General features: G+C 41.5%; 2 protein-coding genes across 5 annotated transcripts in view; one reads left to right on the top strand and one right to left on the bottom strand.

The window, feature by feature from the left end:
- The window catches only part of LOC308477197 (rho GTPase-activating protein 8-like), a 60137-nt gene extending 56022 nt beyond the window's left edge, over window positions 1-4115 (top strand). Inside the window, exon 13 of the mRNA XM_081005633.1 lies at window positions 1843-4115. Within this exon, the coding sequence (XP_080861759.1) occupies window positions 1843-1848 (6 nt within the window). The 3' untranslated portion in view covers window positions 1849-4115. The remainder of the gene's footprint in view (window positions 1-1842) is intronic.
- The window catches only part of PHF21B (PHD finger protein 21B), a 188709-nt gene continuing 164213 nt past the window's right edge, over window positions 2161-26656 (bottom strand). For all 4 annotated transcript variants that reach the window (XM_081005550.1, XM_081005552.1, XM_081005551.1 and 1 more), the window contains 8 exons: window positions 22811-22862; window positions 16460-16536; window positions 15076-15130; window positions 12685-12707; window positions 11282-11440; window positions 9391-9466; window positions 8561-8664; window positions 2161-5320 (listed from right to left, as the gene is read on the bottom strand). In XM_081005550.1, the coding sequence (XP_080861676.1) occupies window positions 5093-5320; window positions 8561-8664; window positions 9391-9466; window positions 11282-11440; window positions 12685-12707; window positions 15076-15130; window positions 16460-16536; window positions 22811-22862 (774 nt within the window). In that variant the 3' untranslated portion in view covers window positions 2161-5092. The remainder of the gene's footprint in view (window positions 5321-8560; window positions 8665-9390; window positions 9467-11281; window positions 11441-12684; window positions 12708-15075; window positions 15131-16459; window positions 16537-22810; window positions 22863-26656) is intronic.

Here is a 26656-nt window from a genome sequence, read left to right on the forward strand (position 1 = left end):
TCCTATTTCACCCTCTGAATATCTCATTTCCAAAGGAAACCTGAACCCCGAGTCAGCACCTGGACCCCTGCAATCTTGCACTGATCAGAGATTGGGGTGGGGGGCAACATTAAGAGCCGTAAAAGGGTTTTTGCACACATATCCTTGTCTGGTTGGGGGCAGGGCTGCAAGGTGTGCAATTCAACAACCTGATTGTTTGGGAGATGAAATCAACCAGTAAGCAGAGACATGAAAAGAAACATAGAATAAAAACTGCCATTTACAATAAATACATCTTTTTAGCAATGTTTTGTCATCACATTAATTCTGAAGGATCAACAATTTCTTTCTTGCAATTCCTGCCCTCCCCCAATGGAGCCTTATTTATACAACACTGTCAGCATTACAGAGCAATATAAACACTTTCCCTCCTTTTATTGCCTGTATCACTTTATTTCCTTTAACTGAAATCACCTTAATAAAATATATTTTTAAAAAGATTGGTCTCTGCCCCAAAGTGCTTACTTACAAAGAGCACGCATAAAGATTCAAAAGCTGACAGCCAGGATTTTCTGTTGGCTGACAAGAAGCCAGCAAAGGCCTGGCAGGGATGGAAGGTGGCCGGCAGAAGCGGAATCTTTCCAGGGGGGCAGAGCTGGTGTTTGTTGCCTTTCAAATGATGCATTTGGGACCACAGATGTCTTGGACCACAGTAGCTGTTTTTGGGTTCCCAAATCACCTCAGGAGAAGCATAGTGCAACATATTGCCAATGATGAAAGGCCGGAACATCCCTGTGTCCACATTCATTACCAAGGCATCACGCAGAGTATTGCAATGGGCTCCCTGTCTCTTTCTACGGCAAAGAGATTTTTATAGGCCTCAACAACAGCAGGCTCTTTGCTTTTAAAAAAAATATTGAGGCAAGGCAGAATTTGACATGATGTCATAAATGATGCCCCCCCCCCATAAAATCCACACACAGAGAGGATGGGGGGTGATGGCTTGTAACTATAGCTTATAGTTACAACACTCTGAAACTAAAAAGAACTGGCAAAATAGTATGTAAAAGGAAGGGCATCCTCTTGCCCTTCATTCTGGGAATGTTAATAGCAGCAAGCAATTCTTTATCAAACGTGAGAGTTAAGAGCAGGTTCATGCTGCTTCTCCTGGTGAACTCAATGGAAGCTTAAAGAATCTACATTTAGCTGTTGAATGTGTGCCTTAAGCTGTTGGGACACTGCAATAGCAAAACAGAAACTTACTTTCGTGTGTCTTAAGTCTCACTGAACTTGGAAGTTGGAAGGGCACACAAGGGCCATCTAGTCCAATTCCCTGCAATGCAGGAATTTCAGCGAAGCATCCATGAAATGATAGGTGGTTATCCAACCTCTGCTTAAAAGCTTCCAAGGAAGGCGAGTCTGCAATCTCCCAAAGGAGTCTGCTACACCCTCAAATAGCTCTTACTGGATGTATAACTGGAATCTTCTTTCTTGTAACTTGAAGTCACTGGTTTGAGTCCTTCCCTCCAGAGCAGGAGAAAACAAGCTTATGCCATCTTCCATGTGACATTCCTTGAGATATTTGAAGATGGCTGTCGTATCTCCTCATGAGCTGAACAGTCAACATCTGCTCGAGCTACTTGCCCAGGAGACAACAAGTGGCTTTAATGTCCTCTGATCATTTTGGTTACCCTTTGTAGTGCTACATTATCTTTTTTGAGATGTGATGATGAAATGCTGTGCACAGTTCTGGTTGTCAGAGTGTACAGTGTGGTTGCAGCACAGATTTATGTAAAGGTATTTATGTAAAGGTATTGTAATAATGACAGTTTTCATTTTTATTCCTTTCTTCATTGTCTTTAGGCTTGAAGTCCCCTCTCTCATGGGCAGCATTTTCGACTGCAATTAAATGTGAGGGCAAATTAAGGCATACAGTTTATTTTTGAGACCATTTTGATTCTGGTGTGTAAATTGGTGAATGAAAAACCAAATCTTGACAATGGCATTTCTATTGAACAAGAAATCATTACCTATGATGCCGTGTGGGCAGAGTTCCCATGAGGACTGTTGGAGGGGGTTGCCATGGATGGTGAGGGGAAGCAGGAACGCGGGGGCCGAGCACCATCCTTCGGCCTTGTTCAGGGCGGCACAGGCATATACATTCCAGGGACCACACCAGTATTAAATCTGTCAGTCAAGTTTTAATTCATCATAAAGAAGTAAACTACATTGGTATATTTAAGACAAACACTTTGTTTTCTATGCACACTATCCACGGGACAGTCCCTTTTCCAAAATAACTACTTTTAACAGTCCCAGAAAAACACTTCAGAAAGTTTTCACATTAAATCAACTTTCTGTGCTTTCCCCTTTTCTTTAAATTCGTCTTAGAAGGAGAAAAAGAACCATTAAACCTGAAAACATTTACATTGCAAGCCACGTTCGAATGCATAAATTGGCATACAATAACCAATGTATCACAACCGTGTTTTACTTAGTTCACTTTGTTTGTCAATAAAAGAATATAAAAATCTTGTTCAACAGAGTGTTAAGTGTATTAAAATAGATTTGTATAGTACTGCACAGTTTCTCCCGGAGTTGTGAAAATGGTTGAAGGGACCGTGTGCTGCCTAGTGCTGGGCGACCCCCCAATCAATCAATAAAAAGCCAAATCCCTTGATTTATTGGCACCGTGTGATAGGCCATTGTGAGATGCTTCACCTGTGGAATGCAGAAATGGATTCTTGCTTCAGACCTCCTTAAACACAGGGGCAACATTTAGAGAGGGCCAGTGGGCAGAGTACCCTACGCCCTTCCTTGAGGTTTCGACCACACGCAAATTATTTCTCAGGAGCACTTATATTTCTGGCCAAATCGCTGGTTCTACAGGCTGACTTACTATTGTCATATATATATTTAAAATGGGTCTGCGTCTTAGGTATGCATGCCAAAGGCACAAATCCATTTGTTTAAAACAAACAAACAAACAAACAAACAAACAAACAAACAAACAAACAAAGGCTGTGTTAGTATTGAGAAAGATGCTATAATTGTGAATTACTAAAAGTAATGCAACAAATGCTGTTAAAATACACTGCTACTTTGTAATATAGGACTTCAAATCCTATACAGCAGAGTTGGCTAATCCTTCGTGACCCAAGGGCCACATTTCCTCATAGCCAATCCTTCAGGGGCTGTATGCCAGCTGTCAGCGTGGCCTCTTTGCAGTCCTACACACTTGCAGCCTCCCTCCTCAGCTAATCCATGCAGATCAGCTGAGGAAAGAGGCTGCTGCCCCCTCCCTGGGGAGGGGTTTTTGCATCCTCATCCATGTTGGGCTCTGCCCACCTCAGCACACACACACTCCCTCTCTCAGTTTGTCACTGCTGAAAAAATTGGCAAAATCTTTGGGGTGCAGAAAAACTGTCTTGGAGGCCAGATTAGGCCCTCCAAACCAGAGGTTATCGCTTCTGCTATGTAAATTTACCTGGGAAAAAGTACCATGGGAATCAATGGCACCAACTTTTGAGTAGACATGTATAAGATTGCATGCTGAATATTCAAGAGTGAATCCCCCAACCCCTGGAATCCGATATGGTGCTCCTCACAGGGTTACAGAATGGGAAGGTTATGCTAAGGGGAAACTGGTTTGTCCACCACTAACTTCTGAGGTAGGCCTCAGGGCACCAGCAGAGGCCGCTTGGCCGGATGGGGCCAGACTGAGCTTGCTGCATCGGAAGACTAGCTAGAGGGGAGGGGGAATAAAGCAGATTCTCCAGTATTTTCTCAGGCTAGTGCTAAACATGTCACATGTGGTAAAAATCAACAAACAATATAAAAAGAAAACGCTTTCCAAAAAGCAACCGATTACTTAGAATGTGACAGCCCACCCCTCCCCCGCAGCTCCTGATACATCCAATAAATGAAACAACCCCTTGAGGCAGTTTATTTCCTGTACTATTTAGCAGATACTTCTGCAAGTGAAATAAAACAAAATAAAGAATAATCATTTTTCACATTCCCTATTTTACAATAAAAATGCAGTACAAAAGTGTAAAGTTTTTTGGCATATCATTTGTACTGTCTTGACAGGAAAAAAAAGCAGCAGCAAAAAAGATTATTTGCTTTCTTTCTTTCTTTAAAAAAAAATCTGACCCCGTCCCCGCTCAAAATAATAATAAAGATCCAACCTGCTGAAGATATTTGTCACTATTATGGTTTATGCTAAACCTTGCACAAAAAACTCCATGAGAAAAATACATCAATAGCAAAATAAGTTGAAAGGTCCTGCAAAATTAAGGGGTTTTACAGGCATACCTCTTTAAATACTTCAGAATGCATATACAAGAAGCATCAGCATGAAAATACTTCAATATTTCACTAGAAATGCTAATTTCATACATTTTTATTTAAATATCTGTAATTCTCAACTATAATACTGAAAAAATGATTTGATTTTGAAGGCTCTGTGAGTGTCCCACAAATGCAATTCTTCTCAAATAGCCCCTTGTCCAGTTCAACCTGAATCAATGTGGCAGACCTTGTTCATTTTAAAAAAAATCAGGAATCCATGTTGATTTCCAAGCTATTCCATTTTTCACTGTCACCAATTAACCATTCCTGCACCCCCCTACCCACTACCTGCATACTAGCTAACTATCTCTTTGCTTTTGAAACTATTTTCCCTTCAAAATGAGAACTTTTTAAAGTCCACCTTCCCTCCCCAAGGATGCTCCATTCCATTCCACCACCGCACTCCCCTCATTGGCCAACATATGCCGCTTCATTTTCCTTATCCATTAAATACTTTAAGGCCAATGCAACAAAAGAAAGAAAGAATATCCTAAGTACAGAATATCTCAGCAATAGAAAACTGCAGCAGGATCTGCTTTGTAGAAAGTTGCCATGACACCAACGAAGTCAACCGAGTGGTTCACCCAACATCCTGGTGTAATAAAAATTGACAACAAAGTCTTTCCGTTCCCCCGCCTCCCCTCAAGTCTCCTTCTCGATGCAGCTGCAGTGTTTCCACAGCTATTGTGTTTGCATCCATCTAAAGTTCACCTTTTGTTTTCTTTCAAAAAAGAAAAACCAGGTTTTCAGGCAGCCCCTGTCAGTTGTTCCCCTGTGTCGGCTGCAAGGCTTTGTGTACGGCAGCAGCTGAGGCAGAAGACGGTTTGATCCAGGGGACGGTTAGCAGGGAGGAGGTGGTGGTGGTTGTCATGGTAACCTGAATCATCTGCTCATTCTGTATCAGTCTAATGAGAGTTTTGAGGCGTTCCAGCGATGATTGAACCCCTTTCTGCTGGGCCAATACGCTGTTTTTTCGCTCTAAGCACTTCTGTCAAAGGCGGAAAGAAAGAGTAAGAACACATTCCATTGGGTGTCAAAACACTCTCCCTGCAAACACGCTTTTGTGTGGGCAAGCTCAAATAAATGAGTTGCACCGTGGCCCCCCTTGAAGCATCCTGTCGGAATTGCAAGCCGGGGGCTCGAAGGGTAGAGCTTAAGGATACATCCGCCCCTCCCCAGCCCTGCCTGAATGCATGCTTATGTTGATTGAAGAGGGGGATTCTAGTCAAAGCCACTCTCTAATCTGAATTAATGCACAATCTACAAAGATTTATGATTTTATTTATTTCCACTGGCTGGAATCCAAAGACCCGCACTATTAATTCTACATGCCCAAAGGGATTTCTCAAAAGGCCGCTTCTCTTGCCCACTACTCCCAACACCGGATGACAAATCACATCTGAAAGCGAAGAGACCTTCAGAAGCAGTTAGGGATATGGCATGGAGACTTGCTGTTCTAAGGGTTGGGCAGGGGGAAATATCACATTACAAAATTTTACATTGAAGTATAAAATGAAAGATAACTTATTCAAGGAAGGTTGTGGAAGATTGTGCCTTCAGTCTGGATAGACTGAACAGATGATGTCGGTTTACATACAAATGGAATTTATTTAATATAGTCCACACACTTTGGCATGAATATTTTTTGACCCTTATGGAGGAGGAGAGTATTTTTAGCAAGTGAAATGGACATGACACCCTCATACGAAAACACGTGCATGTAATTGACAAACATATTCCTCCTGTTATTAGATCCAGTCAGAAATATCCTCCGTTTAAACTTTATTTAGTTTAACACTGGTTACAGTGTGCATGCTCTTGGATGCATCAACAGAAATTCTTATCTTGCATCACTTTCACATGTTATATGAGCACAAAAGTTGTAGTATCAGTGAAAATGGGATTTATCTGCATGCATTCACTTTAAATATAAAACAGGCATCCCCTCTTAACACTAAGGCAAATATCCAGGCACAATCTCCCACAAGCTTCCTTGAATAAGTTATCTTTCATTTTATACTTTAATATAAAATTTTGCAATGTAATATTTCACACTGCAAAGTGCAGGGCCCATTACCTCTCGGTCTCTATGTGTCCCACTTAATTCAATTGCTTTTTAATTTAATTCTCCATTTTATTGGATCTAGGCTCTCAATTGCTCCATTTTAATTTAATGAAAACCTCAGGAACCAAGCCATTTTGTAGCATAATATTTTTGATTGCTCTCATCAGTTGAGGTCTTTATGTGGAATTGCATTGCTGCAGTCAACAGCCAAAACTTCTATCTGAACAATGAAGTATGCATCCTTTTCATTTTCTAATTCTACTCTCTATCTAACATAACACAGTCGCACATACAGAGGAATCTATTGAGTCTTCAGCCCATGCCGTTATGGACTCAGGCATGTACATGGTTATATTACTAAGTCTGCACAGTTAAAGGGAACACACCCCACTAAGTTGCCTTCTAATAAATTATTACTTTGCCTCCCATTTTCTTTTAAATGTCATGAAAAATTGATGGGTGTCCCTCCTGAATGAGAGCAGCAGTTGAACAAAATGTGACTAGCTACAGATGCAAATGCTACTTCTAATTTTCAAAATAAATGTAATAAATATAAACACACACCAGATGATCAAACCTCATACATTGCTCACTGGTCTTCTGAATCGTGGGGTGCACCCATGCTATAAATGTGGGCCTTCTAAATTCCCATTTGAGCAAGAACAACAACTCCAATATTAGAGCTGATCTATCTTAAAGCATGTTTGCTGTTACTGTAGAAATTTAGCGTTTTCCTAATCTGTGTTATTCGTAATTAATTATCTGCAAGAATCCGCAACACTGAAGTCCCCTTTGTAATACTGCTTAGCTTCTTTATTTTGGAACGTGCTTTGGGCTTAGCTCTTTGAAAATCTGTGCGAAAGTCACAATTGCCCCCCATACTACTTCTCCCTCGTGTTCATGGGCAAATATTTAAACATGTTATTCCTTCACTAGCATTAGCAATATTCAACAAGTGTTGTAGAATATGGTTTGCTGAATGTATAGCATTTGGGATTAAGGTTCCAGTGACCACTGGAGTAACAGAGAACAAACAATGAAGATGGGAGGAGGAAGAAAAGACCTCAGGTCTACCTTCCAAAGAACAAGGATTTATTTACACCACAATCCTATGCAGTTTAACTGTAAAGTGTCGCTGAGTTCCACAGGACTTACTCTCACATAAGTTCACATAGGTCTGCAGCCTTAGGCTGTAAACCAGTGCAAAGCTCATGTTTCAGAGAAAGTCACTAGGATGCAAAAGTTCCAGATCAGAGAATCTGCCAATGATCCTGTGGCATAATGACTTCCTTGATGGTGGACTAGCACAGCTGCTGCACTACACCTTCCTAATAGCCTGCTAGCCAACACAGCTGGATTTAGCCAACTGGGGCCTGCTTACTCACAAGAAGAAAGTAGCCACAATCCACCATGTATGTCCACAGAAATTAGTGGGCTTAAGATTCAGGTAGGTAGCCGTGTTGGTCTGATGCAGTTGAAATATATTAAAAAATTGTCCAGTAGCACCTTAGAGACCAACTAAGTTTGGTATAAGCTTTCGTGTGCATGCACGAAAAGGTAGTTGGGCTTAAGTCCAACTACCTGTGCTTGATTGCAAAGTTCTCTTTACTCTCTGTGGAACGAGGATAGGGAAGCCTCCCGGAGCTCCCCGCATTTGGGCCATGAGTCAGGTTCAGCCAAGCCATAGCCACCTGCCCCACACTTGATGGGGAAGGTAAAGACAGAGCTCGGGCAAAAGGGGGCTTTTCAGGCACCACTGATGCGCTGCTTGTTGGTGCTTGGGAAGCGCCAATCATGGAGCTTTGCCAGCCTTGTACCCAGTTCTCCCTGGGCACTGAGCACAAGCCTTACAAATCAGCTGATGGTCAGCACTCGCAAAGCACCCCACACATCTTCCGCCTGTGCAGTCCGATTTCAAACCACACAGGCAAAATAAATACCACCTGATGCCACTGTGATGCCATGTGACTTAAGAGGTGAGAGGCCCCACCCCTCTGTCACACACCCATAGGTCAAGTTTAAGGAGGTAAGGTTTCAGTGACCTGCAGTCCAGAAACTTAAAGAAACAATCAGATTTGTCCTCTTGTGCTACTTTCTCTTGATTTCAAAAGTAGCAAGTGCCTGGGCAATTTTTGAGGATAAGCCATAAGCCAGAAACGATACCTTCATTGCATTATTGAGAAAGTGTTCTTTTTCCTCTAGCTTCCTGTGTTCTCCCCTCAGTTCACTGCTTCTTTTTAATAACTTCCTCTTCTCCTCTTCTTTGACTGTGAAGCAAAGGCAAGAAAGCAGGCAATGAATGGCTGTTAAGATGGAAAATGTAACAGAAGAGTGTAAGAGATGCCTTGGGAGGGCTCCTTTTGACCCATCTAGTGAAGAGGCATTTGGTGATACTGTCAAATACGTTAAGCTGATAAACAAGCGCACACAGTGCTAACAGCTCAGTCTGAAGGAGGTACAGTAAAAACAACAGAAGTCACAGGACACAAGTAAAATATTCATAATGGGTGGTGGTGGATGTGCATATTTTACACTGGGCTCAAGGACTCAAGGGGTTTTCATGTGCTAAGGACAAAAAGCAAAGTCATCAATGAACAGAAAGCACCCACCTAATTAGAATGCCGTTGCATGAATGGGCTCGCAGACGGCCTCAATTCACTGTGACCTTCTCTCTTTCAAGGAGAAAGGTTATAGTGAGAATTCCCCCCTCTGACCCACAAATGAAAAACGGTATTTGTCTCCTATGTGAAACAACACACACACACACACACACACACACACACACACACCCTAGTCCACCTCCGAGTTTGTGAACTCTCAATTCAGATGTGTTAGAACAGTAATTGGGAAACCCTTCCATCAGACAAGTACAGATGTGTTCGGATGATGCTTTATTTCCGAGACCCTTGCAATCCACCCCCTGAGGCGACTCCATTTGGAAGTTGCTGACACTTGAGAAACCATTTCTTATAATCAATTGCTACAGTTCGTACCTGTTTTATGAGTAACGTAGGACTGAACAATCGCCAGAGTTCCAGCCCATGGCACATTTTCATCTTTCTTTAACACCTACAATTTCAGGAAATAACGGAGTCAAACAAGTCAAGGGCACACTCATGTTATAATGCATACAATCGTTTAGAATTGCCACCCTCCAATTTATTCCTCAAAAGCTGATTATATCAGGACTATGTAATAGCTCCGTAAGAGTAGTTAGTTTGCCGATTTGTAAAATGAAAAGCATGGAAATATATTTAGAAATTATATTTTGCCTTTCCACAAAGAGAGAACAAAACTCTCTGTCAAGGTAAGTCTAGCAAATGTCATCTGTAATACAACCAGACTGGTTCACCTCGCCAAATTTCTTCACATGCTCACATATGCAGTCACAAAATCATACAAACAGAAAGTTGCATGAACTGGTCAGCAAATGGAGGGAATTTATACGATTGCATATGCAGTTTCTTTAGCATCCATGATCACTGAAGATGGCTTAACCCTCTAGTGATAGCCAAGTGTACCATGACAGTGCTGAAAAAAATGCATTAAAGGTTCGTGTAAGTCTTCCAAAACTTCCATGTTTATGTCTTCCTCAACCATGATGAATTACTATGTGGGATTGCAGTCCCCTTATCACAAATCCAGGAAAAAACTGATGCTTCCAGTCTCACAGCTTTTGGGGTCCATCCCCTCTCATGAGGGGCTGGGGATCAAATGCAGTTAATTGTTCTTTATGTCTAGAGTAGAACCTGCTCTATCTTTAAAGGAGAGTAAGTGTTGAGCTGTCGGCACTGCTTTATACTGTAGGCTATTACTAACGCTGATGACTCTCTTTGCAGTTACAGTCATACCTCGGGTTAAAGACGCTTCAGGTTAAATCTTTTCAGGTTGTGTCCTGCGGCGACCCGGAAGTAACGAAACGGGTTACTTCCGGGTTTCGCCACTTGTGCATACGCTCAAAATGACGTCACGCGCATGCGCAGAAGCGGCGAATTGTGACCCGCGCACGTGCAGACGCGGGTTGCATTCTGCTCAGGATGCGAACGGGGCTCCAGGAATGGATCCCGTTCGCATCCAGAGGTACCACTGTATACTGTATAAATAAAAGAGAAAATTATCAGTGGAGGCATTATTTTTAACTTGCAAGTGGTGTTATGCTTAATATCAATATTAATACTAATGGTGCTGGTTATAGCTTTCTTGGGTATATTAGACTGATAACAGTGAATTTTTCTATGAATGGGGGGCTAAGTTTGTCCTACTATGGATAGGATATCATTACGAAGCTAATGTTAAGTCACTCAATGATTTCATTGGAAGAGACTTAAGCATGTGCTTAAAGTTATCCCATTGAAATCAACTTACCATAAAGATGGTGGGTTATTTGATATTGAGTTGCACTGACTACACCATAGACCATATTTCTGGAAGTTCTTCCAGGAGATGAGCAGCCTGGGATTTCTCAGGTGATTAGATTTAGACATTATCTCTCCTCTTACCCTGAATACTCAAAAGTGAATGATTTAAACTTTGCTGTGCAAAAATTACTTCAGTGGGATATTTACAGAACAGGGAGCAATAGTGAATTTACTGTGTAGCCTTAGGCAAATCAGTACTAATGGACTTAGGATTTTTTACAAAATGAGTAAGATATGGAGGATACTTTACCAACTAAAAGGACTGAATCCAGCATAGTTACTCAATATAAAAATCAATATAAAAAGTAAGTGATATTTAAGTTCCATTACTTTTAGTGGGACTTGGTGAAGACTAATTTCAGCTGCACTGGTGGTCAACCTTTACAGAGCTCATCAAATTTATATCTGTACACAACTCAACTCCCAGATCTGGTTTGGATAGTTACAGTGTAAATGCGTATCTCACCTTTTCTTGGCACTTAGGACAGACCCAGACCCCTTTGGGGACAGTCTTCAAGGGAGGGTCCAAGCAGTTGAGGTGATAGGCTCTGGGGCATGTTCCACAGGATTGCAAATTGGCACCGCGCTTACATGCTGAACAATATTCATCATGGCTGACCTCATTCTGCGAAACACAAAAGCACAAGGAGGCAGGTTGTTCAGCTGATCTACAGAAGGAGCTCTCCACAAGCAGACTGTGGCCATATAAACTCACCACTTTGCCAACAAGTCCAATTAAACAGATGAAAATGAGACCTTAGTATATTTGTAGCACTCCTACTTCATATCAATGATCAAAGCCTGACAGCACCAACCCAACTATTACACATTGTTCCTGAGCACGAAAATCTTGGAGACAGGAGCCATCATTCTAAACAGAAGGGAAATAATTATTTTGAAGAGATTTGTTTCTATGGTGATGAACTGATTTTGCTAACGATATGTCTTCAGTGGCTCTTGGTTTATGGTGGACATATTGTCAGCATGTTAACTTGCCTGTGTTATGAAGGTTGTCAACATCACACATAATCTATATAGGATTGTAGGTACAGTGCTGTGGAAGAATCTGTGATTGTGAAAAACATAATTGTGTGGTCCTGGAAGCATCATTTAGCTTGATAGATGGGATCCTGAAATCTAAGGTTAGCATTCTCCGATTTGCTGTCTGTTTGTTTTCCATGTGTGATCACTAGACTGCGGTGGTGAATCTTCAGGCTGTTCAGGAGTATACCATGGCCAATGGTATCAGAAGAATTCAAGAATCTGGAGTAAGGTTGCACTCTCCTGTCCACCTCTCTGCAATTGTCATCCATTAGGAAGACCAAGGCTGACTCAGTTCCATGGCCAGGCCTAAACCCAGAATGGAATGGCTCCAAATAATCTGTGTCATCCAAGAATGCTTGCAGCTGCTCCATCACAACCCTTTCCACCACCTTTCCCATAAAGGGGGTATTTGTGACTGGTCAATAGTTGTTCCTGTCAAAGGGGTCTTTAGGCTGTTTCAAGGGAGCAGGGACAAATCAGTCAGACCCCCTCTGCTAGATTTAATAAGTCAGGAGAGACAAGTAATGGAACCTGGGAGATTCTGCATAGAGATAAAAACAAAATGTTCTTTGCAGTGGACAGAGGACGTGTGAACCCGAGTATTGTTCTTCCAGTCATTTCTCTGACCACTGCATTGCCTGCATTTTTGGCAAAACCACCCTGGACAGCAGTGGGGAAGTGACAATAGTACTTACAAATGTACACTCTGGTATGTGACAACTGAAAAGGCCCAGGGTGACAAAAAACAACACAATATCTTTTTTTAAAAAAAGCTTAAACAAAGACCCTGTTCCCTCGCAATATACAAAATGTGGTAAAACATACCTGCCAAGATGGATCCTCATTGGCTAGCATTATGAAAGAAGGGCAGAACACAGGTTAGGAGCAGTGGGCTTAGATCCCCAGCTTGGTGGGATTTTAGGTAGGCTATGATAAAAGAATACTATGTATGAGCAGAAGGTTATAATCAGCCAGGCTATGTCTGTCCAAGTGATCCTACATGCACTCCCCCCTTTTTAGGTTATCCTTATACTAAGCTTTTTGCATTCCCTCTTCATGTATGTTTCCTCTTCTTAGGACTGTGGCACTTTTTGTTTGTTCACATTGAATGTGTGAAATTGCACTCACATGCCCATAGACACAAATAACTGAAGTGATGCATGCAAGACATTCACATGGCCAGGGCTGCGCAAGATCAGAGATAACGCTCTCCCTGAAAGAGCTTAGCAAGAGAAATTAGAGAGATGTCAGTAAAGATGAGTGGCTATATGCAGTCGCCTTCCAATCAAATGAAAAAGGGTTTGGTAATGGAGAAGGAGAAGGAGAAGGACTATACAGACACTTGCCCAGCCTACTCCCAAGCAGGTTAGCAGCACCTTAATGAGGTACTAACATTTGCTCTAAGGAAACATCTAAGGCAGGGATAACCAGAAGTGCAACAAGCTGGAATGTAAAGCTACCAATGCTTTAAATGTTAGTTCTGTCTTTCATAGCAACCCTTGTGTGAGCTAGAAACAGGATGGGGATAACTCCCCTGAACATATGACCTGCAGCTGATCAATATTCTGATTTCGGGAGAAGATCATCTGCAAAAAATATTAGTATGGAAGTGCCCCGAGAAACTAGAAATATTAAAAAGGTAAAGGTAAAGGCTCCCTGACAGATAAGTCCAGTCGTGAATGACTCTGGGGTTGCGGCGCTCATCTTGCTTAACTGGCCGAGGGAGCCTGCGTTTGTCCGCAGACAGTTTTTCCGGGTCATGTGGCCAGCATGACTAAGCTGCTTCTGGTGAAACCAGAGCAGTGCATGGAAAAGCCGTTTACCTTCCCGCCGGAGTGGTACCTATTTATCTACTTGCACTTTGATGTGCTTTCGAACTGCTAGGTTGGCAGGAGCAGGGACTGAGCAATGGGAGCTCACCCCGTCGCGGGGATTCGAACCGCTGACCTTCCCATTGGCAAGCCCAAGGCTCAGTGGTTTAGACCACAGCGCCACCCACGTCCCATTACCACAACCTGCGTCCCATTACCACAATATTAATCTGGGGCAAAAATGGGAATGAAGTGTAGACTATACTCGCATTGTGTACATATTTTCAGCTGCTGAACAGAAAAACTGAGTTTATCCTGTAAATTAGCAAGAAAGAGGTAAATAGTAATTTGCTATTTAGTGCTGCACAATGCTCAAACATTGTGCTGGTCTAGGTACTCCAGTATGATGCTGCTGCTGCTGCTGTTAATACCATGGGTACAGTGCATGCTTTGCATACATAGAATCTTGGGTTCAATTTTCATGAGTTTGCTAAAAGGGTTTCAGCTAGCAGAGCTTGGGATAATTTCTACCTAAGACCACACAGTGCTGCCTCCAGTCAAGAGCGCACAGAATTGGGGTAGTTAGACCAAAGCAGTGGCACATACATTTTCATCAGCCATAATTTTCTACTAGCCAGTTGTAAAGCCCAGTCCCACTATGATACTACAACAATATCATATGCATTTTCAAAACAGGTAACAGTTTCATTAGGCTGGATGAAGTTAGATCTTAAAAACTCAGGCTTTATCTAAGCTAAGGAGCACATAAAATTATTATTTAAATCTACAGTGCATTTCATAGTTTTCAGGGGTTTTTCTTCCTTTCTAATTTTTCAGGATGATTTACTGTATAATTTGCATTAAAAGCTCAAATATTAAACAAACCTACATTTTCTAGAACTAGGTGCGGAATATATGTACTTTGGGCCAATAAGACACCTAATAGAATTTCTTGTCCAAAGAAATGGATTTACAAAAGGGAAGCAAGAATGATTTTTTTTTCAGGAAGCAGGAGTTCTGGGGCACCTTAAAGATCAACAACTTTTATGACATGAGTTCTCATAGGCTAGAGTCCAGTTCTCAAATATTCATATATTTGAGCTCAAAATAATTTCTGCCTTGTTAGCTGAAAAGTTGGCATACAGATCTAGTAGTTAGGGCTAAACTTCAATAGGGTAAATTTTACAAAGTGCAGCTCCCTTTTTTGACTCATGTAAATTGTCATAAAGAGGAGGTGTGTCCTCTGACCTCTCAGAACTCCTTCTGGAGGGGATACAGATATATAATGTAAAATTAATTTTATTTTTCCTGTTGTTTATTGATGCTAAAAAAACAATTTTACTGTAATTATTTCAAGTGTGGAGTACTAACCTATATTTCCATTCCAATAATTCAGAGATCTTACCTCTTGTGGACAGAAACAAGGGATTGTTCAAATAATTTGATGCAAGACGTTTCCTCTGCAAAAGATAACATGAATAGCATTGACTAAGACATTTCTTCCAACAACAACCAAGTCCAACTTAGAGGGCATCATCAGGAGCTATCCACACATGGGTGTCAATAATATGCACATACATACTTTTAAAAAAGGGGATTCTATATCAGAGTGTTGGGGAGATCCCATAATAAAATTAACATGAGATTTCCTGGAGCAGTTGTGGTATTCTGTGTTAAATCTGTGGGTTAAACACAACTTCCTTCAGGAGCATTCCCTTTTTAGCAAGGAATTCCATGCAAGAGAGTTAGAAAAAAACCCCATTGTTTTAGCTGGATAGGTATATTTTTAAACAGATATATATATATATATATATATATATATATATATATATATATATGCGCTGATGTGAGAATCAGGGCCTTTTACAAAAGAAAAGGCAATATATACTGTTATAAATAAATATTTCAATGAATGTCAGCTAATGTCATTATCAAATGTCAGCTTTAAATAGCCTAAAGAAACAGTGCCTTGTGTTTCATCTTCCCAAGTTCCTGCCATAAATGTGTGCTTTTCAAAAGTGGATCTTTAACGAAATTGTATTTTTAAAGTCCACAACGTATTTCACCATATGTTATGCCAGAAGCATGAAAAGAAGAAATGTACATAATTTGTATTTCCACTTCTCCAAAACTGCTGAGATTAAATTTATGTCAGTCACATACAAAAGAAATAAGTGATCCCATTACTAGTTCATTAGCTGTAACTGAATTAGATAAAACCGGGATCACAGGAAACATTTATTGAGGTTGCTTTATTGAACATGCAACACTCATCAGAAACTACTGGGCTGGGCGGGGGGGGGACTTTTTAAAGTGTTTTCTACTTTCACTTGCAATTGCCAATCCCAATTTGAACCAATCCTCGGCGAATCAAAACAATGAAGTCTCCCTTCCCCCCTAAATCTCACTTTTCCTAAACAGCAGATGGTGGGATAGATTTAGCCTTTCCTTCCCCATGAAATAAGCTTGAGTTGTGGGTGGCAAATGCACAGAGCTAATGTTAAGATGCTACTGGGTTTAGAAATTCATGTCTATCCTATACATTTAAGCCACTAGGAAACTGATCCGACTGTCACGCTCCCAACCAGGGAAACACTGACAATCTAAGTGTTTCTCTCAACAGCTTCATAATACAGTAAACCATGGCAGCTATGCTGTTTTAAAGTCTTGTTTTGTAACAGGGACGTGCTTTTATTTTGTAATGGGAAACTACTGTGGTCACTGTAGTGTCACGTGAATAAGGACCAGAAGTGAAGGGGAATGAAAAAGCGACAAGACAAGAGATGTACCTCTGTTTCCAAAAGCCCACTGTAGGCTGGGTTGGCTGTGCTTCTTCTTTTCCTCTCCTGACGCTTGCTTTGGATTTCTGTAATCAATTTATGAAACATTATCTCTGTATGTGTGTGATCATTTGAAAACAATTCTTTTCAGATACAATTCATTAGTCAGATGACTTTTGGCTTGTGGTCTGCTTAGACCTTATGTTTAGTTTCTAATGCTTGTCTGGGCAGCGGCACTGATAATTTTTCAGATTTTGTGTTTGAAGTTATTTCTGAAATTCACAATATGGTTTAACGCAGCAGTCTGGAACCTCAGGCCTGAAGCCAAATATGGCCCTGAAGCCTTCTTTATCTGGCCCTTGCAGCTTTCCCAAGGCCACCCCTGCCGCCAGGTCACCCCCTTCACCAGCCTGCTCTGCACCCTCAAGTGCTTTTGCCTGGCTAGATTGTGTCCTTGAGATGGATGGAGGGGTGGGCATTTTGTAAGGCTGGAATGCCACCTACACTTAAAGGTAAGTGTTGCACCTCTTGCTCTGCCCACTTTTGGCCCCTGGCCCAACCCATGGCTGTTGTGCCCCCCAGGAGGTCACCCATGAAGGACTGTGGCCTTTGGGGTGAAAAAAGGTTCCACACTTCTGGTATAATGGCTACTAAATGAGAATCCTTTGATTATCAGACAGATTCACAGATGTCTAATAACAATTGGCATAGCTTGGCACCAGCTTGGCTGCAGGAGTTGACGGAAGGAGGCAGAAAAGGCGCCATACAAGTGTCTTGGAGACTACACTCCAGATTTATGTAGGGCTTACTCTTTAGCCTTTTATTATCCTGAAGACAAGACGGCGAAGACCTGACTAGACAACTATATTAGAGGCTATATACCTCTGAATACCAGACATTGGGGTAAACAGCAGTGGAGGGCCCTCGCCATCAGGCGCTGCTCTTGAGGACCCAGAAGCATTTGGTCAGCCACGGTTGGAGACAGCCTACTGGGCCCTCCAATCCTTGTTGTAATTTACCAAGGCAACCCTTATATTCCTGGAGCCAGAGCAGCTTGCAATCTTACAAGGATTCGTTTCTTTAAACAAAAACGAAAACCAGCAATACCCCAATAACAAATCACACTAAGAGCCCAACTAGTATCCTATTAAAGGGGCATCCAGACAAAAGAATTCAGTGATCAGAGCTATTAAGTAAGTTATAAGCTTTTTAAAGCTTTGGACAACAAGGTCAGAATGAAGAGCTTCATTAACACTCAAGCCTCTATGCCCATTAACAAAGACATCCTTATCACAGTTTTGTATCTTGGCTGTTGCAAAAGGCACAGCAGGTTTTCTTTGTTTCCCTCATAGAGAATGAGAAAGAAAGACTATAAATATCAAAGCCGAATTTGTAGACGTATTTGGTTCAAAACCTCGCTTAGAAAAAGGTGAAGAAACCCAGATTTATGCCCCCGACTTACATCATTAAAATATAATATTAACACAGGCTAACTTTGAGGAGCTGCTTTGGTTTCTTCTTTGAAGCAGTGTGTAGGAGAGTTGTCATGTTTTGAGGAGTCACAGTGTTTTGTGTATTCTAGTTATAAAAGTACAAAAAGAGTTCAGATTTCTATAGGTAGCAATGGCTAGCCCTCTTGCAAAAGCTGCATTCATATGCATATAAGCGAAAACACCTGCAAGAAGGGCTAGACTTCTGCAAGGCATCCTGAACAGCAAGACCGGTAGCCTATATAACCAGTTTGCAATCAGCTGTACCAAATGTGTGTCAGTCGCAATGAAGTACAGAATGAACTCAGGCTTGCTAGAGAGGTTAAAAGCAACAAAAAAGGCCTTTATGGGTATGTTCGTAGCAAAAGGAAGAACAAAGAAACAGTGGGGTCACTCAGAGGAGAAGATGGTGAAATGCAAACAGGAGACCCAGAAAGGGCTGAACTCCTCAATGCCTTCTTTGTCTCAGTCTTCTCCGATAAATAAAACAATGCCCGACCTGAAGAATTTGGAGCAAATGATTCAGCAAAGGAAACACAGCCCAGAATAACTAAGGAGATAGTACAAGAATACTTGGCTAGTTTAGATGTATTCAAGTCTCCAGGGCCAGATGAACTGCATCCAAGAGTATTAAAAGAACTGGCAGATGTGATCTCAGAACAACTGGCAGTCATCTTTGAGAATTCCTGGAGAACAGGCGAAGTCCCGGCAGACTGGAGGAGGGCAAATGTTGTCCCTATTTTCAAAAAGGGGAAAAGAGAGGACCCAAATAATTACCGCCCAGTCAGTCTGACATCAATACCAGGGAAGATTCTGGAGCAGATCATTAAGCAAACAGTCTGTGAGCACCTAGAAAGGAATGCTGTGATCACCAATAGTCAGCATGGATTTCTGAAAAATAAGTCCTGTCAGACTAACCTGATCTCGTTTTTTGACAGAATTACAAGCCTGGTAGATGAAGGGAACACAGTGGATGTAGCCTACCTTGATTTCAGCAAGGCATTTGACAAGGTGCCCCATGATATTCTTGTAAAGAAGCTGGTAAAATGCGGTCTTGACTATGCTACCACTCAGTGGATTTGTAACTGGCTGACTGACCGAACCCAAAGGGTGCTCATCAATGGTTCCTCTTCATCCTGGAGAAAAGTGACTAGTGGGGTGCCACAGGGTTCTGTCTTGGGCCCGGTCTTATTCAACATCTTTATCAACGACTTGGATGATGGACTCAAGGGCATCCTGATCAAATTTGCAGATGACACCAAACTGGGAGGGGTGGCTAACACCCCAGAGGACAGGATCACACTTCAAAACGACCTTGACAGATTAGAGAACTGGGCAAAAACAAGATGAATTTTAACAGGGAGAAATGTAAAGTATTGCACTTGGGCAAAAAAAATGAGAGGCACAAATACAAGATGGGTGACACCTGGCTTGAGAGCGGTACATGTGAAAAGGATCTAGGAGTCTTGGTTGACCACAAACTTGACATGAGCCAACAATGTGACGCGGCAGCTAAAAAAGCCAATGCAATTCTGGGCTGCATCAATAGGAGTATAGCATCTAGATCAAGGGAAGTAATAGTGCCACTGTATTCTGCTCTGGTCAGACCTCACCTGGAGTACTGTGTCCAGTTCTGGGCACCACAGTTCAAGAAGGACAGTGACAAACTGGAACGTGTCCAGAGGAGGGCAACCAAAATGGTCAAAGGCCTGGAAACAATGCCTTATGAGGAACGGCTAAGGGAGCTGGGCATGTTTAGCCTGGAGAAGAGGAGGTTAAGGGGTGATATGATAGCCATGTTCATATATATAAAAGGATGTCACATAGAGGAGGGAGAAAGGTTGTTTTCTGCTGCTCCAGAGAAGCGGACACGGAGCAATGGATCCAAACTACAAGAAAGAAGATTCCACCTAAACATTAGGAAGAACTTCCTGACAGTAAGAGCTGTTCGACAGTGGAATTTGCTGCCAAGGAGTGTGGTGGAGTCTCCTTCCTTGGAGGTCTTTAAGCAGAGGCTTGACAACCATATGTCAGGAGTGCTCTGATGGTGTTTCCTGCTTGGCAGGGGGTTGGACTCGATGGCCCTTGTGGTCTCTTCCAACTCTATGATTCTATGATTCTATTCTATGATTCTAAGTACTAAAAATATACAAGACTGTACAATGGCCATCAACTTTGCCTTTTTAGAGGTATTTTGCAAGAAGTGAAATGGTTGGAGTTTGTGAAGAGGGTAGATGTAGAGCATATCATGGCAAATGGAGGAAGGGATGAAATTTCTGAACCTGGCCTCAGCGACTGGCCTCCCATAGACCCTGTAAGGGATTGTGTGTTTGAAATATGTTGTCATCAGAATGTATGGCAGCTGGCAGATGTCAACAGCTGCTGCTGCTGTTCAAGTACCTAATTTTTTTAAAAATCTTTAAGCCTCCCTGAGTCCCTGTCAGGTAAAAAGCATAGGTATGTATGTATGTATGTATGTATAAATGATGATACAAATGCAGGGATGGTGGGGACATTTGTAAGGCAAACTGGCAGGAGGTGCTTAACCAAGTCTTCAGTGCAGATGTTATGTACCCACTAGGCACTTCCTCTTAGCGGGGTTTCTTCCAGTTTCAAAATCTGTCTGGGAAAATTTTATTACGGGGGGAACATTTGCAGGGGAGAATCAGTGAGTGAGCAACGAGTTAGGTGCTCCCGCCTTCCTGCTAATTCCTCCGCAGCAAGTGTCTCCCCCAGCACTTGCCTTGTGAGGAAAAACACATGATGGGGCCAAATTCAACCAACCCATTTCACTAGTGGGCTTCCCCCTCCTCTTTTCTCCCCACACCTCCCCCAAAGCTGCTCTAGAGGGTTGGGAGAACTCACAGGACGTGGGGCGAGGAGAGGAAAGATGGTTCCACCAGACAAGCAGACTCTGCTGAATGACCGCTGCCTGTTTCCTTCATTTCACAGAATGTGGACTTGCTGCAAGAAATGCCAGGGCTTCCCAGGGACAAGTGAAGTGAAGTCTCAAAGGACTTGCCCAAATAGCAGGTCCCTCTGGTTTCCCCGAAGCCTCTCAGATTTTGAGAACTAGAGCATTTCTATGCTTTGTGCCTCTTCAGGGGAGAACTTGGTGAATTTAGTTTCTGCATTGGCTTTCTTCATATGGTGCTTGGTTTGGTTACTCTGTTCCATGGGTCCTAAATAAGTTTGATGTATCTTGGATTTAGAGAACAGTCTTTGTTACTAAGTGACTGGCTACATGAGCTTGGAAATCCCATGCTCCACCTGATATTGATGACTGGGTAGTGGCATCTTGAGAACAAGTGATACATAGCTAGAGATGGGAAGGCCTGGGGAAAAACCGGAAAAATTGGAAAAACACACACCAAGGTTTCCCCCCGTTTTTTATTATTATCCAAAGCCGTTTTTTTTCCAGAAAAAAATGGGGAAAAAAATGTGCTGAATATTCAAACTATATCAAACTGGTTTTTCCATTTTTTTCGGGGAAAAACAGCTTTGAGGGGAAACGGAAAAAGGGGGAGGGGAACCTGGGTCGTTGTTTATTCATTTTTCCCGGGGGTTTTCCAGGCCTTTCCATCTCTATACACATCTCAACATATGAAGGAGCATCTTGCACAAATTTAAAGGCATATGGAGTTTTGGCTACAATTGCTGTGACCTGATAATCCGACTCCTGCCCAGTTAAAACAACCCCTCCAGTTCCAAGCTTAGACGCCTCTTTACTTCCAGATAGTTTTGTATCACCTAAAGGGAGAATGTGTTTTAAAAAAAATCTTTGTTCTGATGTTTATATTTATAATCCATATCCATTCCCATTCCTGTTTATTGTTATTGATACTGAAACATCTTAATAAACTCCTGACAGAAGAGAAAAATTGTCCTGGATGGTTGCTGGAATTTTCAATGTAGCAATAGTCAGTGATATTATTCAGAGGGGCTCAAGCTTTAAATTATTACTCTTACTTTCCTGACATAAAAAAAGATTAGACGGGCAAGTTGTGGGATTATTATCTACACAATTTGTATTACGCAAGCCTCTTGGTAAAACGGTTGCTTTGCAAGTTCCATTTCAATCTCTTGCCATTAAAGGATTAGGGATGCTGGTGACTTAGAACTTTCTGTAAACTGCTTTTAGATTTCCATTCATCATCGCATGAAATCATTTTCAAAAATGCAGCTATAAAGTTCTGAGCCTTTCTGAGGAAAACAAACAAACAAACAAACAAACAAACAAACAAACAGCAAGACCAATAGGAGGGGATCCTCACAAAGGACATGATTGCATTCTGAAGTGCTCTATTACCCCAGCTTCTTCACATTCTAGAAAATTTAAGTGATATTTTAAAAGAGAAGTTACGCAATATGCTGAGTATGTGACAGAGGTGGATGTTTAATCACCAGCATGGGATGAGATCACAATGGTCACCCCATTCCTCTTGTGTCATGGTCCCGATGAAGCTTTGAGAAGTGAGTATCATTGAGATCATGGTATGAGGAGAAAGGATTAAGCCCCCTTTACAACAGTCTTCATCTTGACTGACACACATGGATGCTATTTATTTTTAAAAAAACATCAGTCACATTAAATGCCATCTTGGATTTGTTATACAGTATATCTTGGCTGTAGCTCTTTGCAGTATACTCTACACATCCCAGTCATGGCATTTTGTTGGTATATGTAAGCTACATTACTGAACATCAGAGCAAGATCTCCAGCTGGCAAAGAACACACAATACTTTACTTCATGAGGACCAGTCCCTCCCCCACTTTTAATAATAAAGAGTCCAAGTTTCCAATCTTCATTGAGAAGTTGCTTTCCCCCCAAAAAAGAAAACATTTTTGTAGTAATAAAAGCGTTCTTACCTTCCAAGTATTCTGTCGTAACCAGGCCTAATGCTACCATAAAGGCAATTTTCTAGAGAAGAAATAAAAAAAGACATTACTTTGATTACTGCTGAAAGAACTCCAGTTGCACCATAGGGCTTTACAAATTCCTCCATTTGAAGACTAACAGCATGAACTCTTCAATAACTCAGGACCTTCAGTCCTCTATAAAAAAAACCACAACATCTATGTTCAGATGAATTCCTCAAAGCAGTGTCAAACATGTGCAGATGGGCCAGAGTTTTGTTTTTGCGAAAGCTTGATTTGTACTGTACTGCATTTGTGCATACGGTTTCATTGGTTTCCTGCTTCTATGTTTAAAAGTGAGCAGTATGGAAAACAAACTCTCTGTCTGATCCCAAGTACAGTGGACAGAGTCTGGTCTACACGTGTAACAGAATGAAGTAGTCAAATGGAATGTAACTGCTTCAGACTGGATGTGAGGAGTGACAATTCTAACCCTCCCCTCCAAAAAAAAAAACCCCCATGAAGAAACATGAAAGACTGGCACGTCAGGGAGAAAAGCTGAAGCATAACCTGCTGCCTGTTGAATTAAGTGTGGAGAGATTTTTATTTAAGAGAAGCATTCAAAAATCTGACCTCACCCCAACCACCAGCTGTTGGGTTGCCATATTTTGAAAAGCAAAAAAGAAGACACATTTGCTGATTTTTACTTTTAACTGTGGATCGCTATGACGACTCTACCCATGAAGAAAAGGACATATGGCAACCCTAGCAAGACTCGTTTTAATATTCTCTATTGCAGAATGGAATATGAAAATCTGAGTCTAGACATTTATATCACTGGATAATTGACAAGCAGTTTTGGTGAAGTTCAACATGAGCCTTCTCAGAAAGCAAGAACTTGACTTGCTGTCTTTGGACATTACAGCTCATGTCTCATATGAAGGTATACCAAAGAAATTGGTTCTATGTCCAGAGTACATAGAATAAGCACCAGTTCCAACACTGGTGACTGGCCACAAACTGGTCCATGAGGGGGAAAGAAGATGGTGGCCGAGGTCACTGAGAGGTAGGTGCTAATGTACTTGCAAGACCCCTGGATTCTGAGCTTTCATTTTGGGGGAGGGGGAGGAATGAGTCTCTAACCCTCCTAAACTTAAAGCTATAAAGCAAAATGTGCAGCCGGTTAGGGGCAACCAACCTATTGATCCAGCCATCTAATGCAGATGAAGAAACAATTGTAACCTGCACTCAGTGACTCAGTAGAACATACCCTGTGGTTCTGGACTATGGATTAATGTGTGAAGAGCTATGACCTTTTTTTTTTTTTTTTTTTTTTTTTAAATCAAAAGACTCAGGATGGTGTGATAACCATGGCAAAATCTGAACATTTGCTGCCTTGAACCAACTTTATGGAAAATCTATTTCTGCAAACATGCATTGCCCAAAGAACTGCCTCTCTGTATTGACTGCATCAAGTCACCATGCCTTTAATAAAGCAAGATTAAAGCACAGATGAGGAAGGATTTTTCTATGGAAGGTCATTAGCACAACAGAAAACTCAGGTGGGGGTAAAGCTGAGACTTGGAAGGGTGTCCGCCTGTCTCTGTCTTTTGTGGTGAGGGTTTTGTCCCTAACCTGATACTGCAAGTCAGGGACAAAAGGAAGCACCACTTGTGCACTTTTTTTGATTGATGGAGGGGCAGCAGCACCCAACATGCCTGTCCCATCTTTCTCAATGATGACCAAAGAGGAGCCAGCCTACTGTCTGGACCTAGCCCTCCACTACTCAAGGGGAAAGGAAGACTTAACAACCTAATTGAAGAAAAATGTCATTCATTACACCAGTTAAAGAATCAACTAGCACTTTGGCTGCAATACCACAGTCCCTGGGAGGCTGCCTAGGAGCCACTGGATCCAACGTCTTCCTCCAAATCCAACTCAAACTCCTACATTAGCTGCTTTGCTGTTTTCAAACAAGGTTACTGCTTACCTATTATTTTGCTTTTGAATGCCAAGCTTTCTTGATCTATATTTCTGAATTCTGTTCATACTAAATATATCAATAAATGCCTTAAGGAATCTGCAGTACTTCTCTCTTTGCATAGTTCAATAAGGATTTTTTTTTTAAAAAAAAGACAACAACATTTCACGTTGTAATTATATGTTCTAGTTGTCGTTACATGCATTTACACTAATTACACAGTTAGTTCTAATTACACTAATTGCATAAATGCATGTTAATCAACTAAAGCTTACTCAAAGAACAAAATAAATTAACCCAGAGCCTTATAATACATACTTTTTCTTTAGTGCACAAAGAAAGCAAGACAGAAGCAGACCTCATGCTTACGCCCCAAGTCTGCACTGCCTGATAACCACACGGTTCTTCTAGCAGAACTGTTCCTGTTAAGTCATCAGTTCTACTCTAATATGCAGAAAGGAATAAAAAACTAATTTGAAAATAAAACTGATATTAAAATACCTTCTTAATCTCCAATTGTGTCTCCCAACCACACCCTGGAATGCTATTTCATGCAAGGCCAGAAAATATGTATTCTTTAAAATGACTATTAAAACAACACAGACTGGTGATCCACACAAAAAAGAATGGCATCTCAGTGAAAAATACATCTCATACCTGATGCGAGTGAATGAACTGAAGGGGTCTAGGGATCAAAAACACAAAGGCAAATATGAGGGAAATGGTTTACTTAGTTAAACTACAATGAGGGGGAAGGCTGATTTTCAGAAAGGTGGGTGAAGATGAGCATTGTTATGGCAACATGTGATGGGTAGGTTGGCTGTGTTTGTTGAGGTTCCATTTATACCATGATTGCATAACTGCTAGGCAAATCCTCTGGTCTCCCACACTGAACAACTTGTATCTCTCTAACACAACCAGTTCTTTCAAGATGAACAGCCACACAACTCATCCCCCAGTGGCTTTGTTTACAGAAATAACAGGAAATCAAAGCTCAAGACTTGGAGATTTTTAATGTTCAGATAAGCAACTATGTAACAGAAAATATCGGGGGCAGTTCATTTTGAAATACATAAGTAAGTAGAATTTGACATCAACTCAAGGGGAAATGATATATAAGCAGTGCATTTTTGGTTTTTTAAAAAGTGAGGTTTCTAGTATTCAGATATGGATAAAAGTGCCTTGGATGCCAGCAAAAAATAGCTGCTGTGGGCAGAAAAAAGAGGTGTTGAGGCTCTGTACCTGTGTGGACTGAGGATCAAGGCTGAGCAGATTTCTTACATATCTAATGGACTTAAATTAAGTGAGTCACGTTTCTTTTACGTGAGGCATGTCCTTTCGTGTGCTCTTTTATATTTGATAACTCTTCACCAAACTCAATATTTTACTTTAATGAAGCAGTTGAGAAGGGGCCCAGTGATGCGCCATTCAAAACAGCAACAGTGTCAGTATCCTATAAGAGGTATAAATCTACAGTGAATGGCTATGTAAAAACTGGAAGAAGTGCTGAAACAGCAAGGTTGTGGATGTAAGAAAGGCAGGCAATCATCTGAAGGAAGGTTGCTTTGAGGACTAAATGAAGTGCTTTGAACAGCCATAAAGCTCTAGGTAAACACTGGGTAATACTTTACTGTGATTGTCTGACGGTGGAACTCAACTTCCCCTTCTCTACCCTGTAGCCTCCCCACATGCCCCCCCAAAAGAGCCCCCCCCCCCGAGAGCTGGGGGACCCTCTGCAGCAAATCTGGGGAGGTGGCAGAGAGGAAAGGGAAGTTATGTTGCAGGAATACCTTTCACATTAAGAGCTCCCTTGGATCTTGGAGATTTTTAAGCAAAGGTTGGATGGTCATCTGTCATGGATGCTTTAGTTGAAAGTC

The sequence above is a fragment of the Podarcis pityusensis genome, assembly GCF_964106645.2.
Source record: "Podarcis pityusensis genome assembly, chromosome: 5".
In the NCBI taxonomy this organism is placed as follows: Eukaryota; Metazoa; Chordata; class Lepidosauria; order Squamata; family Lacertidae; genus Podarcis; species Podarcis pityusensis.